The sequence below is a fragment of the Megascapheus bottae genome, chromosome 3, assembly GCF_031878675.1.
Source record: "Megascapheus bottae isolate mThoBot1 chromosome 3, mThoBot2.hap1, whole genome shotgun sequence".
NCBI lineage: Eukaryota > Metazoa > Chordata > Mammalia > Rodentia > Geomyidae > Megascapheus > Megascapheus bottae.
Window position 1 is genome coordinate 70,362,816 of NC_143511.1, and position 18,971 is coordinate 70,381,786.

Here is an 18,971-nt window from a genome sequence, read left to right on the forward strand (position 1 = left end):
ACAGGATACAATATACACACACATGAGCAGGATGTGTTCTAAAACACTACTTACAAGAAGAGTCCAGGGGCCAGGAGTTTAGCCTAGTGGTAAAATGCTTGCCTACCATGCATGGAAACCCGAGTTCGATTCCTCGGCACCACATACATAGAAAAGGCTGGAAGTGGTGCTTTGGCTCAAGTGGTAGAGAAAGCCCAAGGACAGTGCTCAGGCTCTGGGTACAAGCCCCAGAACTGGCCAAAAAAAAAAAAAAAGAGTCCACCAGTTGTATGTAAATAAATCCCAACAAGAATTTCAATTTCTGGAGTGTGCTTGCTGGACCTGGAGCTCTACCACTAAGCAACAGGTCCAGCCTCTCACTAGCTAATTTTTGATAAGGTCTCCCTTCTTATTTGGCACACAGTTCAACCAACGATACTCTGCCTACTTTAGGCTTCCCATACTTGCATGGATTAGTGATATACACAACCATTTCCTGTGTGTGTCTATGGAACTCTACCTCCACAGAGAGAAGCAGCACTGACCTACAACTGTGATCCTCCTAATCTTACCCTCCCATATGTCTTGAGATGACGAGCACAAACCATTGCACTCAGATAAGGATTAAGAGTCTCTCAAACTTGTCTGTATGGATTGGCCATAACCACAATCTTTCCAATCTCAGCCTCTCAAATAGCTGGCTGGAATGACAGGTATGAGCCTCTATGGTATCAGGCTCATAATCAATATTTTGAACTTTTCCATTATTCCCCAAAACTTCCATGACCTCTCTAAAGTAAAAATCCACGTGTTTCTTCTCCCTGGAAGCCACCAATAAGATCTGTGACATTAAATTTGAATTTTGGCTTGTCTAGAATTTTTCTAAATGGATGTTAAATAAATAAATAAATGTATATGCACATACTTTTGTGGCTGGCTTTTCTTTCAGTTTAATGTTTTTTAGGGATTCATCCATATTGGCAAATACATTAATATCGTCCCTTTTTACTAAGTAGTATTTGGTAGAATTTATCAATTTCCCTCTTGGTAGAAACTTAAATTGCTTCCAGGTATTAGCTGTTACGAATAAAAATGATATAGAGAGAAAGGAGAGGGAGAGAGAGAGAGAGAAAGGGGAGGGGGAATTACAAGCTTTGAGGATTCAGCAACTAAATTTCATAGCTTCAAATGAACCATTTTCTAGGCACAGGGACATGCTAATATACCTGCACTTCATACAAAAGAATTGGGGGCTAGGAGTTTGGCCTAGTGGTAGAGTGCTTGCCTAGCATGTATGAAGACCCGGGTTTGATTCCTCAGTACCACATACATAGAAAAAAGCTGGAAGTGGTGCTGAGGTTCATGTGGTAGAGCTCTAGCCTTGAGAAAACCCAAGGACAGTGCTCAGGCCCTGAGTTCCATCCCCAGGACTGGCAAAAAGAAAAAGAAATCAAAATTATATGAGGCTAATTTCATATTATACTTACTTCTTTCTTAAGTTCATTGAGACTGTGATTTATTTTCAAAATACTGAGTTCCAGTTCTTCAGCAATGCTTTTTGTTTTCTTGCTTTGCTAAAAAAAATTTTTAAGCAATATATATTTAGGGTTAACTTATCTTTTCAATGTTATTCTAATTTTACTCAAACTATAAATTATAATAAACCCCTTGAACTATCCAGTTTTTGGGTGGCTAACTGGAGATAAATGTCTCATGGTCTTTAGTGCCTGGGCTGGCTTTAAACTGCCATCCACAGATCGCAGCCTCCTGAGTAGCTAGGATTACAGGTGTGAGCCACCATTCCCAGCTTCTTTCTCTCTCCTTTTCCTTCCTTCCCTCCTTCCTTCCTTCCTTCCTTCCTTCCTTCCTTCCTTTAACACCCCTCTCTCCCCCTTTCCTACTCTCTTTCCCTTTCTCTAACCTCCCCATGTCTCATCTTTTTCTAGACTTTTCTACCTTGTAAAATAATTGAAAGGAATGATTTATTTTTATCTGATTCAGCTTTATATTTCTGGGGCCTGACATATAAAAGATGCTCAGTAATAACTGTTGGAGGAAAAGTAAATGAAAAGTACATTTGGCAAACAGAACTGGAGATCTGAGTGCTTATGAAGGATGGTGTTGCAAATTGAAGTACTGATAGAATCAGACAACCAACATAGCATTCCACCATAAGAAAATCAAAACTCAATGTTAGCTTAGACTTTAACACTGAATCAATTTATTCCTCAGACTATCACACAGATTACTCAAATTATGCACAAAATATGCTCAATTCTTTTATACCACTCTACTCTAGAGCAAGATCACATATCAGTCTGAGTGCTTTCCCTGTTCTAATGTCAATACAATACGTGAGCTATTTGTGATTTGCATCAACTCTTCATTGATTCAGGTTAGTTACCAGGAAGTAAATTGCCACTTCCTTCAAAAATCTCAGCCACAAACACTTTTAGATTTTTTTCTACCCCTGCTGTGCACTGTAAGCCATGTGAAATACTTTCTGGCATAGCCTAAATCTAAGCAGTAAAAGGTGCCAGAGACATGTCTCAGGCCTGTCTTCTGTTTTGTATCCATTGTGAGATTGGGAACACATTTCCCATCATCATTTACCAGTCCCATTCAACTAGTTTCCCAGAACAGCCCTATTTTAGGTCCAAGAAGTGGCTTCACCAATTTAGACCAGGAATCTGTATAGAGGACAAGTATCTTTCACCTGCTTGCTAGATCAAGCTTTGTTCTTGTTACATCTAGGCCTCAATAAATGTTTTAAAAGCATTAACTTAGCTGTCCTCAGAATAACTATTCACATCTGAATGGCTCCAGTAGTAAAATTCAGATCACAAGAACTTTTAAGTATGGATCTACTTCTATGCTCTTTACCCTGAAGAAGCATCTTAGAGAGGAATATTACAGAAGTGAGTCTGGTGTAAGAATGAGGACAAAAGAGTGATAGCAGCATATAATTCAACCCTGGACCATAAGAAGAATCAGTAGGGCTAGAAATGTCAAGTACTGTGAAGATACTTCAGTTAGTTAGGATGAAGAAAGGGGAAGATCTACTCTCGCCCCATGCTGGTTAAGTTCATACTTAACCACATCTCTTAGAACCATTAGAAAAAAAAAACATTTCTTAGCTGAGCATGCCTGTAATCCTAGCTACTCAGGAGGCTTCAATCTGAGGATTAAGGTTCAAAGCCAGCTCAGGCACAAAAGGACCTGAGACTCTTATCCCCAATTAACCTCTAGAAAACAGGAAGTGGGGCTTGGGTCATGGGTAAGGTGGTAGCCTTGAGCTGAAGAGCTTAGGGACAGTGCCCAGGCTGAGTTCAAGCCCCTTGATCCACCAGAAAAAACAAAACAAAATAAAACAAAACATTTCTTACAGCTGGGATCCACACTGAAATGAATTGCTGCAGTTCCGTTCTTGCCTGAGTTGACAGTTCCAAGATGCGTTCCCTGTGCTCATGGCTTGTATAGGCAGAATCAGTGAAGTCCTCTGTATGCTCCAAGATGGCTTCCAAGGTCCCAGAAAGATTTTCTTGGGAATGAAAATAAGGATTCTCCCGGAGAGTTTCAATATTCATCTGAGAACAAAAAGGACATACATCCACATGAGTACTCTCACCTAACCAAAACAGGCTAACAAAACCCAGAAAACCACTAGCAATTTCCTTACTAGGTTGAAAGAAAATACACCTACAATGATAACTACATTCTGCGGAAACCCAGGAAGACAGTGCTCAAGAGTCATCAACAGCAATACAAAGTCTCAGTCCACACTTGTTAACATAATGACATTTTCTAGGAGATCAGGGAATACGAAGCAGAGAGAAAACCGTCACACAGAACTGGAAGGAAAACAAACTAGCCTCCAGGTAAATGATTTGCACCTGAGAAAATAGGTAGGCAAAGTCCTGAAATATATGTTATAACCAAATATAACATGAGGCTGGTGGGGGATGAGGGTGGAAGGTGTGGTGGCAAAAATACACTGGGAAAGGAATCTACTTTGACTCAACTATCTCAACAAAAACTGTTCAAGTCATCTGACTAATCTCTCTACATTTTGTTTTTATATTCCCAACAGCATCTCACTTGTCCAAACATCTACCAGAAGAGCTATGTAACTTTGATCCTACCTCAGTTTATACTTAGGTCTTGCCCCAGAATTAAACTTTAACTTCTAGCACAAAATCATTCATACACACATATCTAGATCAGTCTATCTCCCCTCATGAACTCTGATACTATCTTTTGCTTCAGTCATCCTGTGTTTAGAGTTCTACAAATGTGTAATAAACACACGACCACTTATGTCTCTTTCTCTCTCAGCTTTCAAAGATCTGCTTTGCTTCTTCAACTTTAACCTCCAGTCCATGAAACAGATCACCCAGGATTATTGGACCAAGAGGCAAGAAGCTCGCCACTGGCCACAATGAACGTTCTGACAAGAACAGCTTATATTTTGTTTGCACTTTAAAGCACTGTCACAAAAATTTCAGGTTAATTCTTATGTGTGACCTGTCTAAACATGAATCATGAAAACACCAAAGTTTAGGAAGGCCATCTAGAGAAGTCTGTCACCACTTCTCTTGGTCCAAGTATCCAGTCATCTCTCCATTCTAAGTAGACAGGATGTTTTCTAAGCTAAGAATAAACATGGATAACAACTATGGCATTGACAATGAGGATCTGAAAATTTAAGAGCTTATATAATTGAAATATAAAAATCTAGTCATATGGATTTCACACTACCACTTATTCTTTTTAGGGTTCTGTTTTTGTTTTTTATTTTCCTTTTAGAGAGAACATATACAAGTTTTCAAATAGCAACCTAGAAGAATATTGTGGGGCTTTTTTTTTCTTTTCTTTTTTTTTTTTTCCAGTTCTGGGCTTCAGTTCAGGGCCTGAGCACTGTCCTTGGACTTTCTCAATGCTAGCACTCTAGCACTTGAGTCTCAGCACCACTTCCGGCTTTTTTTTCTATGTATGTGAGACCAAGGAATCAACCCAGGTCTTCATGCATGTCAGGCAAGCACTCTACCACTAGGCCAAACTTCCAGCCCATATTGTGGGATTTTAAAAAACCTATTTATTTATATTTCCTAAGATTCACCCATTTACTCAGGGGCATAGCTGAAAGGTCACAATCTGAATAAGTGGACAAGAATATAGAGCCCCCAAATGAGTTTTACTACCCACTGCCTCTTGTCCTCACAAAATGCAAATAATTATATCCACCTAAAAGGGAAGTTAGGATTTTAACAAGATAATACATTTATTGAGAGCATAGACATAGAAAGAAACATTGTTTCCATTATTCACCCAGTTCCACCTTTAACCTTCTTCACAGAAATAGACGTTCATGTGCAGTCAGGAAAATAGAAGGAAAACCATTACAGCCCTGCTTGCTAGAGTTGGGTATCATTTAGCATATTAGATAACTCTCCAGGACCTTGGCTTTCCTAAACAATGGTATAATAGATGACTTCCTAGGATCTTCCTTCAAATTCTGATTCTGGCTGCAGTTAAGTCCCACCATTTCTTAGCCAGAAAGCTACTTTTATGTCTGCCTTTCAGTCACCTCCACAGCACAAGAACAATGACAATAGTTCTTATGAGGAGTATATGAACCCATATGTTAAAAAGCACTCAAATCAGGGATGGCACAAAATAAGGACTCAAAAACTTCAGTGTGGCTAACAATAAGCTGGTGGCTTATACTTGTAATCCTAGCCAATCAGAAGGCTGAGATCTGAGGATTGCAGTTTAAAGCCAGGCCAGGCAGGTAAGCCCATGAGACTTTCCAATAAACCACCAAATAATTAATTAATTAATTAATTAATAACAGAAGTGGAGAGGTAGATCAAAGTGCTAGAGCACAAACCTTTCTATTTTTTTTCATTATTTTAAAATGGAAAAATGTCTTGTTTCTTTTTCTTGGAGTTCATGTCATAAAATTTTTTTATTGCAGCCTTTTTATTTTTATTGCTACTGTCTCCAACTACCTCCTCCTATTACAAGCCGAAGTAAGAATTCTAATGAAATGATTTACTGCTTGTAATACCCATGGCTGATATGACATTATTCAAAAACATGAGAAGGAAACAGCCTTCTAAACAGGAGACTACCAACAAACCATAGAGTGAAAAGAGCCAGAGGTAGCTACAATAACCAAATACCAGTGTTTTTTTATAAATGTAACACTTAGTGGGCCGGGAATTTGGTCTAGTGGTTAAAGTGCTTGCCTAGCATGCACGAAGACCCGGGTTCGATTCCTTGGTACCACATACATAGAGAAAGCCAGAAGTGCTGCTGAGGCTCAAGTGGTAGAGTTCTAGCCTTGAGAAATTCCAAGGACAGTGCCCAGGCCCTGAGCCCAAGCCCAGGACTGGCCAAAAAAAAAATAAAAAAAAAAATAAATGTAACACTTAACCAAAATTATTGATCATCATGTTTATAATGTGACATTGCTTTTAAGAGATAAATCTGTTTTTACAAGGCATCGTTCTTCATCATTATACAAAAATATGGGCACTATATAATAATGCTCCCTTTAAAATAGCAAGAAAAGCATCAAAACACACTCAATTCTTACCTTGAATTCCTTTTTTTTTTTTTTTGTCAGTCCTGGGGCTTTTACTCAGGGCCTGACCACTGTCCTTGGGCTTTCCTCAAGGTTAATGCTCTACCACATGAGCTACAGCACCACTTTCAGTTTTTCTATGCATGTGGTACTGAGGAATCGAACTCGGGTCTTTGTGCATGCTAGGCAAGGACTCTACCACTAGGCCAAACTCCCAGTCCCCTTACCTTGAATTCTTTAATTCCAGTAAATATGCTGATTGATGAAATATCTGTCTCTCCACTTGGCTTACAGTCAGTCACAATCTCAATGACTTTATCCAATGCTCCTTTCATTCGGTCAAATACTCCTTCTTTGTTTTTATGAGCCGATTCACAGTTGGGATGCCTGAGACATGTCTTCAAGACAAATGAGGGTTTTTTTTACATTTTATTTTAGTATTTGGTCCATATAGTAACACATAAAATCATATAGAGAACATTCCATGCTAATAAAAATGGTTCTTTACCCAAATCTCCTGGATCCCTGGCTCCCCACGCTGCCTCTCTTCACTAAAGTGGAAGCAGGATGAGTAAAAAGCGATAGCAAGGTTAAGCGAAAAAATGCAGAGTAAAACCAGATCTTTATACTTTAATAGTAATTTTACCTAAAACTTTTTTGTGGAAAAAAATAACTTCATCGTGACTAAAATTATTTATCTAGTTATTTTGGAAATGGGGTTTGAACTCAGGGCCTCATGCTTGTTTGGCTGGAACTCGATTACTTGAGTCATGCCCCCAGCCCAGCTTTTTGTACTGGTTATTTTGGAAATAAATGAAGCCTAATGGGCTTTTTTGCTCAGGTGGGCCTGGAACTGCCAACCTTGGAGGTGCTAGCCTACTGAATAGATAGATCACAAAGGTGAACCACTAGTGCCAGGTGTGCCTTATACATGCATGAAGTTAAAAAGAATAAAGAAAAAATGCATAAGATAATACGTAATATTGACTGTTGAGCTAAAATTAAAACCACTCAAACTACCCCAGGACTACACAGACACAAAGTTTTCTGAGAAGTCTCTGCTTTTATAGGTACACTGATTGTAACAGAGAACTAAATAATCTCAGGTAAAACTTCTAAATAAACTGCTAATAAAACAGTCCTGAATCCATAAATTTTCTGGCCAAATGCTATTTGAAAATATAAGCTCTTGATGAATAATTTTGTAAAAATAGGAAAAGAAAGTAAAGGTATGGATTTACTGACCAAAGAGCTGATTCTGATTCACACCCCACCATTAATTTAGCTAATCCTAACTTGTCCAGCTTTTTCTAGAGCAAGTACACTAGCTCCATGAGGGACTGTCAAAGTCTTACAGGGAGTGACCAAGACTGATAGATAGACTTGTCCTCATAGCACTTGCTTTACCCTCTTTTGCCTAGATGCTAAATCAGAGTTCCTCATAGGCACATAGAAGAGTTTAGCATTCTTACAAATCACTGAGATGTGACTATTTAGGTGTTGGTTCTTAGCTAGTACTTTAATCTCTTTAAAAATGTAAAGTGAACAATCTAGATGCTTTTGATTAGGCCCTCTAATCATCAGTTACAACATAGTAAAACAAAACCCTTCTTACCTTTGAAGCAGTTAGAAGCATCATTGTACCCTTTTCAAGAACTGCCCTAGCTGCTGCCATTTTTGCTTTTCTCTTTTCATCTTTCAAATCCTTTAAATTAAAAAAAAATCTATGTCTTTGATCACATAGCAATCCAATCCTTTGAAAAATCAAAATTTTTAACAAAACCCCAAAATTTAGTAACACTGTTAAATGAAGAAAAAAACGACATGGAATAGTTTTATACAATCTCACTGCTTCAATTTAGGTAATGATACATAAATTCTAAGAGACATACATTCTAAGAATGCTGTGATAATTTAGTTCATTTGGCTGAACCTTGATAGAGTCAGGTGGAAAGGCTTATAAAAGAGAAAGGACTTGAATTGGGCCTTCCAGAAGTTTTCCCACTGGGAACATACTGAAGTGTTATATGTGGACAAAGAAATCAGTTTGTAAACTGGTTTATTTATAAAACCCTTATACAAAATAACCACACACCAAGCAGTTGGAAAAACAACTACACCTCCATCCAAACTAAAAATTATGAGTTTATGTAAAGATTATACAATGTGGCAAATACATACATTTTGTCTATCTCCAGTTAGATGTGCAAACTCCACCATCTCATTGCCAAATTGACAGAAAATTTGGACAAACTCTTGAAAGCTATTTACTTTTTCTAGTCTTTCCATAGTTGCAAGAACCTGCAAAATACAGAATATTTTAATATTAGGTGACAGAGAAGAAAGGGACTGAGACTTTCAAGGCTGAGTAGAATGAAAGAAAATGGGAAATTCTAAAGGAAAGCCAAAGAGAAGACTAAAAAGACAAAGGAGATCAAGGAAGCAGAATCTGGTTCAAAGATTAAAACTATTTAAGGATTGGCTTGATGTAGGGTAAGGAGGATTATGCTTATTTGAAAATTAAAAGAAAAATTGTCAAAATGATTCAATAGATGATCAAATAATTAAGAAAATAACATCATTTTCTTAGTCAAGTCTAAAGAAGGAGAGACTGTGCTGGCCTCGCTATGGTTGGATATAGTCTGAGTGTGTCCCCCATAGATTCTTGTACTAGAAATTTGGTCTCCCATATTGATGTGATGAGTGGTGGTACTTAGGTTACCTTCATTAGAATGAATGTAGTCCTCATAGGACTGGGCTGTTATTGAAAGATCACACCAGCCCCTCCCCATTCTCTGGGTTTCTGTCTTATCATTTGATCTCTCTCCCATGTGCTCTTACCATGGTGATGCCATCTGCCATAAAGTTCCCACTATAGGCTAAGCAGTTGAGGGTGCCTCATCTTGAAAAGTATGCTAAAAAAGTATCTACTTAGGGCCAGGAGTTTGGCCTACTGGTAGAGTGCTTGCTTAGCATACATGAAGACCCAGGTTTGCTTTCTCAGTACCACATACATAGAAAAAAATGGAAGTGATGCTGTGGCTCAAGTGGTAGAACTCTAGCCTTGAGAAAGTCCAAAGACAGTACTCAGGCCCTGAGTTCAAGCCCCCGGACTGCCAAAAAAAAAAAAAAGTATTTCCTTTATAAAGTACCAAACTTAAGGCATTTTGTTACAGAAACAGAAGAGGAAATAATAATACAGCAGTTGAAACTTCAGGGACTAAGAAGGCAGAGAGGATAAAGTAGACACTTCAGTGAACCAGGATTAAATGGAAGAATAGGAATTTTCTGAGGAAAATGGAAGGAAGGTCCTCTAAAGAATGGGGAATGAAAATAGGTTTGCTACTTAAAAACCGGAAATCATTTTGGGTCAGTCAAGAACTGCCTATGTTCAGTAAACTAATTATCAAAAAGCTCCTGACAGTGGGAGTTGGATGGGGTGTGAATCTGTAGAAAAGCCAACAGGTAATGTTGTGTTTACTTAACACAGAAAAAACAATAGACATGAAACATTTTCAAACACTTTTCTCTAAAATGAATACCATAGTATATGTATTCATTTAAGTCAAACAGAGAAGTTTAAAAAAAAGATATCCTGTGTTTACTTATCTTTAGTGAGGAAATGAGGAATATTTGGCACCTCAACCTGCCCTGGCAGCTCAGGAAGCACAGGCAATTAACACAGATAAGGCAGACTGCCATACTGAGCTGAGTCACCACAGTTCAAAAAAGGGGAAGGTTGTTTCTTTCCTCTGGCATTACCTGATCCACTGCTCCAACTGGTGATTCTCTTTAAACTTATATATTTTCAATGTAGGCAATATTTACCAGGTAGTTCCATCCTGGAGCCCTATGAAACAATTCCTTCCTTGGCTGACTGCCTACCTCCTAGCCTGGGGAACCATTCAGGGAAAACTATAGTCAGGTGCTAGTGGCTCATGCCTATATTCCTAGCTATTTAGGAGGCTAAGATCTGAGGATGGAAATTTGAAGCCAACCCAGGCAGGAAAATTCGTCTGTGAGACCCTCACCTCCAATTAACCAGTTAAAAGCTAGAAATAGAAGTATAGTTCAAAAGGTAGATTGTTAGCCTTGAGTGAAAAGGTGAGAGAGCACAAGACTCTTAGTCTAACACCAGTATTGGCACAAGGAAGGACAGAAGGAAGGAAGGAAGCCAGATGACCATACATCAGGATCATCATCTTTAAGACTATATGTGTCTTAGACTAGAAGAATGTAAATCCTTTAAGTTTTCCAGTTATGAAGAAAAATTTAGGACATCTACATATAGAAATTGTGTAATTGTTCATATTATCATTTCAGATGGTTTATTTTAGCCTTAAGCATATGTACTGTTATTCTCTGACTTGGAAAAGAAAGTACAATGAACTCAGCACTTTTATCACCTAGGTTTCTACTATACACAGGAACATGGGGCTAGCTCTTCTTCCCAACTGTACACATTTAAAGCTTTTGTCAATAACTATGAGTAAGTAGATAATACTTTTTTGAGAAACATTATTTGCATTTGAAAGTTTACATCTTGTATACTCATAAATTAAGAATAACAAGTATAGATGAAGCACTAGAGACAACAATCATCATAAACAATTTTCCAGACATGCACTGCCAAATTATCCGGAATCTGTCTAAAAAGCACTATCAACAATTCTGGAAGACAAAAATATAGCAACATCAGCAAAGCACATACCTTACTACGTGATGTTATTATCTGTTTAATGACTACTCGGTCTGCCAACAACAACACTTTTGTCACTGAAGAAAGAAGTTGTCTTGCAGCCTTTATGACTCCTGTTTTGTCTGTAAAAATTGTGATCTGGCTATCAGACTCTGAATTCATGTTGGATACATCTGTAAGTGCTGCAATTGTTTCTCCTAACAAGAAAGGGAAAAGTTAAAATGAAAGGGAAAAAAATCCACTTACCAAAAAAAGACATTCTTCTGATTTTGACTGTAACATGCATGCTCAAGAAAAATTCAGATCTGAATTTCAGCCTTCTTGAAGACTCAGATGACTTTGCAAAGGACAAAATAAGAGCACACTCTTCAGAATTATGACAAACTGTTGTTTCCACCCAGTTTGAAAAATACAGCTTGTTTTCCAGGAGCATGGCCAACTAACACACAATCTAAAACTCTCCTACTCTGCAATATGGGAAGAAAAATCCTAGGAGTCAAGGGCCACAGAATATCTCACAGGAAGCAGTATCAAGGGGCTAAGGCTTGGGCTGGGCTGGGCTGAAGAAATTAGGAAGAAATCACTACAACCTAAAGGAGCTTGGGTATACAGATACCTAAAGAAAACAGAAAAACAAAGATTTGGACCCAAAGGAGGATATTTTCAATGAGGGGTCCCAGATGGAAATGAGGAGGTGGGGCTGTGTGGAAACAATGAGCAATTCTGCCTACCATCATGGATTTCGAGTGAGAGAAGTAAATAAAACAAAAACCTACTTCTAAGAACTCAAATCCAGGCCTAACCCTTTCTTAGACCCAGCACACAGAATTCTACCAAATATACTTGCAACCCTTGGGAAACTGTCCTTCTCTGTTGGAAACCTATTCTACCAAATGTATTTCTAATCCTTGGGAAACTCTCCTTCTCTGTTGGATACCTTTTTATTTCTACAATGGCAACTATTCATCAAAAAGCAAAACAAATGTTTACTCTCCTAAAAGATGAGAACACATTATAACTATTCCAGTTAACAAAATTATTAACAAAATGAATAATAAGGTTTTAGTGTTCAATGGGATGCTTAATTCCTAAATGAAACTGTAAGTAATGATCAATTTTCTAACAAAAAAAGGTCAGATTTATTTATATACATACAATAATGTCGTAGACATTAGGGAAAGAATCCTAATTAAACATATTTACATTTTAATGGACAGACCACAGGATCAAAAGCATGTAGAATAAACTAACTGGAAAGGATGGCCTTAAAGCCAGGTTAGTATTTCAGTCATGGATATGATATACTAAAGATTTTGAGGATGGTAGCCACTGAAATATAAGGAAGACGAATTTGAAGAAACTGCAAAGAAACCAGAAAAATTAGTATGTAACCAATAATAAAAAGACAAAAACTAGTAGCTTCACTGTTGTAAACCTAAGTCACTTTAACCAAATCTTAAGGGCATAGGGAGGAGATGATATACTCAAGGTCAGACAACAGGAATTTTAAATAGCACAGGAATCCAGAACACATAGCCACTAAATATGGACCAATAGTGCCGATTTGGGCATTCTGTGTATACTATCAATAGCTAAGCTTTACCAAAATGGAAAGTGTGTGGTTGTCTCCAGGATCATTCCAAAAGAGCTCCACCTACTGGTACGCACGTCCTGTGCTGTTCCTTGGTATGTCACTCCCAAGACTAGGTTATAAAACCCTGGGGCAGTCACCTTGCTCTCCTCTCTCTCTCCCTCTCTCTCCCTCTCTCTCCCTCTCTCTCTCTCTCTCTCTCTCTCTCTCTCTCTCTCTCTCTCTCTCTCTCTCTCTGTCTCTCTGTCTCTCTCTCTCTCTCTGTCTCTCTCTCTCTCTTTCTCTCTTTTACACACACACACACACACACACACACACACACACACACACACACACGCACACACACACAGACACCATGGCTTCTTTTTCTCTCTCCCCTCTGCAGACTTCATACAGACTTTTTATCTCTCTCTCCCTCTCTTCCTCTCCCTCACACCCTCCCCCTCCCCTATCCCCTTTCCCTCTCTCCTTTCTCCCTTCCTCTCCCCCCCTCTCTCTGAAAGAAGCCTACTCCCAGGTCACAGGAAATCCTTACTACATAAGAGAGGCTGACATGGTGAGGAACAGCCAGCAAGGAAGTGAAGCCTGCCTACACTATGGGAAGGAGCTTTGAAGGAGTTGCCACAAGCCTTCAGATAACTGAGTCCCAATAGATAACTGAGTCCCAACTAACATACTGGTACAATCAGGGGATACTCTGACCCAGAACTACCCAAGGGAGCCACTCCAATTCCCCACACTCAGAAACTGCAAATAAACCTCTGGGATCTTATGTTACCAAACCAGGGTCAGATTGCTATGCAGCAATACAAAGTTTTATGTTACAGTTTTTATGGCAGAGTATACAAAAACTAAAGTAGTTAGAACTAAATCTTAATTTACACAGAAAGGGGCAGGAAGAAAAGTCTCAGTTTAGCAATAGCTGAAAGAATAAATATTTCCTCTGTTTCATTGGTATATGTTTAAATTTTCCTTTAGTTCTCAATCACCAAAGATATTATGTAGGAGTCTGCATATATGACATTGTTTAACTTTTGCCTTTTCAAACTGAACTAGAGACATCTTACTGATAAGTATGTGGATGGTAACATTGGGCCAGCTCTGCCAACAATGACCAAATATTTTCTTAACAGATTATTCAGAAACTAGTTCCCTGAACATGTGCGAAGTTGTCATAACTTTATGGTTGTCACTTCTAATTTATGTATTTATTTTGCCGGTCCTGGGGCTTGAACTCAGGGCCTAGGCACTATCCTTGGGCTTTCTCAAAGCTGGCACTTTACCACTTGAGCCACAGCACCACTTCCATTTTTCCATATATGTGGTACTGAGGAATCGAACCCAGCGATCACTTCTAATGTACTATAAACAACTAATTCGTATTCTGTCCTAAAATAAAAGCTCAAAGATAGTCAAACAAATATTTATTAAGCTTTTTTTAAACATACAGTATAAATATTTCTTGCTAGTAAAAATCATGCAAACATTCAGCACCACTTCTGGTTTTTTTCTATTGTATGTGGTACCTAGGAATCAAACCCAGGCCTTTGTGCATGCTAGGCAAGCACTTTTACCACTAGGCCAAACTCCCAGCCCTCTAGGTCTTGTTCATGTTTGTTTGCTGGCACTGAAGTCTGAACTAAGGTACTGCGTATTCTCCCTTAGCTCCTTTGTTCAAGGCTGTCACTCTACTATTAGATCCAGAGCTCCACTTGTTTTTGTTTGTTTTTTTAATTTGTTTATTTGTTTGTTTTAAGGTTAACTGGAAATAAGAGTCTCTTAGAATTATCTGTCCTACTTGGCTGAAATCAGGGTCCTCAGATTTCAGGCTCTTGAGTAGATAGGGTAACAGATGTGAGCTACTAGTTCTGGGTAAGCTCTAGTTCTTTATCACTACTTTACATTCTCAAATGTAAACTGCAGAGAGGGGGGAAAAATGGTTAGTAAGGGCTGACTGGACCAGGAACATTTCAGGAATGACTTAAATGTGCATGTGTTTAAAGAGGATATGGAGGGGCTGCCTCCAGAAGCCACTCTTCTCCTTTTCTTCCTTGAGTAACCAGAGAAGGCACAGCTCACGAAAGGAAGGGAGTCTCAAAGGAGAGATGATACGCGGACCCATTACATCTAGTGACTTCCAGAAGATCCCATCTATGTTGGACCTGGCACTCGGCCAGCCCTCTCCCCCTCCCCTTTCCTCCTTTCTTCCTTCCCTCCCCCCTTCCCTGCCCCCCAGAAGACGAGCACAGTGATGCACTATGAAGCAAACAGGGTGAGCTGGACCCGTGTGGCCCTTCACTCCTCATCTTCTGGAATCCTCGACTTTCTATTTCCAATCTTCATCTTCTGCCTTTTATGTTCATAATATGAAAAACAGTTCTGTATTTTTGGCATTGCCCACTGCCTTATATAATGCCTGTTTTATAAGTGCCCACAGTAATAGTTCGGGGTCAGGAAAAAAAAGATTCTCTCCTCCTACTAGCTGGTCTGTTTCCTTTCAGCAAACAATGAGAATTATATAACCCTTTGTTTCTCACATTTTTGTCTTGCCTTCCAGGAAGTACAAAGATAAATTTCATGCCTAATTAAAATGATCATGTTTGCCCAAACATCTACTACATCTACGTTCATCTCTTATTTTTAATGGGTTCATGGAGCAGGCCTTTTTATTGCAAATAATTCTGTATCCTGTTTAAAAATAAGAAAAACATGAATTATAAATAGAATAAAGCTACCTCCCCTAGTTCCCACATAAAACCTACTCTCCAATCCAGCAAATGGACAAAAGCCCAAGAGTCAACGCCATGTCCCTCCCCTTACTTTTAATTAACAACCATATTCCAGCTAGTCTACCACTTAATGAATATGCTGTGCATTCTTCCTGCACCTTATAACCCTGTTTTACTCTCTTGGCCTACCAGTTTTTATTGCAAAAGCTTCATATTAATCTCCCTTCCTTCATCCCCAACTTTCTCTCAAACTGCTTCTATTCATTCATTCATTCATTTGGCTTACTCGTAGAGTGTTTGCCTAGCATGCACGAGGACCTGGGCTTGACTCCTTGGAACCACATCCATAGAAAAAGTGAGAAGTGGTGCTGCGGCTCAAGTGGTAGAACTCTAAACTTGAGAAAGCCCAAGTACAGTGCTCAGACCCTGAGCTTGCCCAGGACTTGCAAAAAAAAAAATGCCTAAAGATAATATGGTTTGCCACATAGGGGAGAGAGGATCCAATGGCATTTAGCAGGCAGAAGCTAGGAATGTCAATGATCATTTCAACGTGCAGTACAGCCCTTCACAGCACAAAATTATTCCCTCAAAATATCACAGGGTCAAAGTTGAGAAAGCACCACCATTCCTACTTTATTTTATTCTTCATGATCATGATCAGCACTTGACATATAAATTTTATTCATTTATTTGTGGTCTGTCCCTCTCATGAGAATGCAAACTCCATGAGGGCAGTCTTTTGGGTGATTTGTACAAGGCTATATCCCTACAGCCAAGAAGAATGACTGGTATATGATCAGAACTCAGTAACTCATCTTCAAAAACTAAATAAATAAATGATGCTTCAACAAAGCTAAACTATTTGTTGCCCTCAAAACACTCCGGTTCTGAAATGCCTAGGTGACACAAACTGTGCAAAATGGTAGTAGCATCATAAACTTGAAGTCATGGTGATTTGTCTATAAATGGTGATTTTATTATAAAGTATGGGTACATACTAAATTTTATTTCTGCTCCCTTCATGGTAGGAAGTAGGCTAGCATACTCCTCAAGGGCAGAGGGTAGGCCTTACACCTCTCAGTACCTTCCATCTAAATGCTGAGGTCCACTACACCATTACTCAGAACAGTGAAAGAGTCCTCTGTTCCAGATTTCGTATTTGAGTCAGGGGAAACTTCACTATTCCTGAAAATTAATCAAGGCCTTTAATGTCCTAGGCATCCAGTGTCAAATGCTAACATATAGTACAGATCTTTTACTCAAAATACAGCAAAAATAATTCATGGTGTTCCTGGAGTCTGGCCTAGTCATAGCATAGTTGCTTAGCATGCACGAAGCCCTGGGTTTGATTCCTTCATACCACATAGATACAAAAAGCCAGAAGTGGTACTGTGGTTCAAGTGGTAAAGCATTCTCAAGGACAGGCTCTTCTGAGTTTAAGATCCAAGGCAGGTCAAAAATAGTAAGAATGATAATAATTCATCCAAAGCAATAAAATTATCTCTTCAAAATATATGTACATACCTGCTTGTTTAGCTTCAACACAGGCAATATTTATTTCTTCTTTCAAATCCCAGTTTTCATTGGCTATAGCTTCTCCTACTTTAACAAATCTTCCAACAGCCAAGTTGACAGCTTGTCCCACACGCTGAATCGCTTGCAGAGTTTTATCAGACTTTTTGGTATTATCTTTATGATTAATAAGTGTTGTAATCTGAAAATAAAAAATAAAAGCAACTTGCTTAAATTGTATTTCTATATCATTTATTAAATACGTCATTTGAAATATGATGTAAAAATCAATGTTAATAAATTCTTTAATTAAAAAATAAAATTAAAAAGAAAAAACAAAAAAAAAAAGAAAACGCGGCCAGGAGTTTAGCCTAGTGGTAGAGTGCTTGCCTAGCATGCACAAAGATCCGGGTTCGATTCCTCGGTACCACATACATAGAAAAGAGCCAGAAGTGGTGCTGAGGCTCAAGTGGTAGAGCTTTAGCCTTGAGAAAATCCAAGGACGGTGCTTAGGCCCTGAGTTCAAGCCCAGGACTGGCAAAATAAATAAATAAATAAATTTAATTAAATTAAAAAAAGAAAAAGCCATGGGGCCAGGATTTTGGCCTAGTGGTAGAGTGCTTACCTAGCATGCACGAAGACCCAGGTTCAAGCCCTCGGTATCACATACATAGAAAAAAGCCAGAAGTGATTCTGTGGCTCAAGTGATAGAGCTCTAGTCTTGAGTAAGCCCAAGGACAGTGCCCAGGCCCTGAGTTCAAGGCCCAGGACTGGCAAAAAAAAAAAAAAGAAAAGAATATTGAAGTCAGGTATGGTGGTCCATACTTATAATCCCAATACTCAAGAGGATGAAGCATGAGAATTGTGAATTCAAGGCCAGACTGCGTTACCTAGTGAGACATTGTTTTTAAAAAACAAAACAAAACAAAAAAGAAGCATTTTTATTGCAATTACAGAAAATCATCAAAATGTTTTCAAGCAGGATGCTGACATAATTTCTTTAGTAATTTAAAAATGTATTTGTCTTCCTTCCCTTTAGTTGGGGCTGGACTCATTTCTTGCATCCACACTAAAGTGGAAGTCCTGAAGTACTTCAGGAGGGTCTTACACCACATCGTCACTTCCATCACATTTGTGCTTTCTCTGTGATCAATTACAGTGGGTGAAAAGTCAGTTGCCATGTCACAGTGGGCACTCAAGCAACACGAGGTAAGAAAATGAGACTTCTGGCCAACAGATAATCAAGAGATGAAAATTCTTGCCAACAGCAGATGGCTGAACTTAGGATCAAAATCTCTAACCCTAGACAAGCCCATGGACTACTTAATGACAGATCTGAAGCTACAACTTCCAGGCAAACCATTCCAGAATGCTTGTCCCAAAGAACTATAAAATAACAATATTTGCTGATTGAGGATAATGAATTTGGAGTAAGTAGTCCTATATTAATAGATAACTAATATAGACTTTGATACCTGGATCTGAAGCAATTCTGTAACAAAACCTACTGTAGGAAAGAGGCTTGAAACCACGCTTTGAAAGGTGATTAAAAGTGATGAGAAGGGGCTGGGAGTTTGGCCTAGTGGTAGAGTGCTTGCCTAGCATGCACAAAGACCAGGGTTCAATTCCTCAGTACCACATACATAGATAAAAGCCAGAAGGGGTGCTGTGGCTCAAGCGGTAGAGCTCTAGCTTTGAGAAAACCCAAGGATAGTGCTCATGCCCTGAGCCCACGCCCAGGACTGGCAAAAAAAATAATAAATAAATAAGTGATGAGAAGCCAGGCATGGTGGCTCACACCTGTAATCCTAGCTACTCAGGAGGCTGAGATCTGAGGATCAAGGTTTAAAGCCAGCCCAGGCACAAAAGGAC

At 38.8% G+C, this 18,971-nt stretch overlaps 1 protein-coding gene across 3 annotated transcripts in view; it reads right to left on the reverse strand.

Moving 5' to 3' along the window:
* Ctnnal1 (catenin alpha like 1) overlaps positions 1-18,971 on the reverse strand; it is a 54,443-nt gene that overhangs the window by 23,671 nt on the left and 11,801 nt on the right. For all 3 annotated transcript variants that reach the window (XM_090330396.1, XM_090330395.1, XM_090330397.1), the window contains exons 2-8: positions 17,112-17,301; positions 11,280-11,464; positions 8,750-8,869; positions 8,184-8,273; positions 6,796-6,966; positions 3,366-3,566; positions 1,467-1,553 (exon numbers count right to left, since the gene is read on the reverse strand). In XM_090330396.1, the coding sequence (XP_090186522.1) occupies positions 1,467-1,553; positions 3,366-3,566; positions 6,796-6,966; positions 8,184-8,273; positions 8,750-8,869; positions 11,280-11,464; positions 17,112-17,301 (1,044 nt within the window). The remainder of the gene's footprint in view (positions 1-1,466; positions 1,554-3,365; positions 3,567-6,795; positions 6,967-8,183; positions 8,274-8,749; positions 8,870-11,279; positions 11,465-17,111; positions 17,302-18,971) is intronic.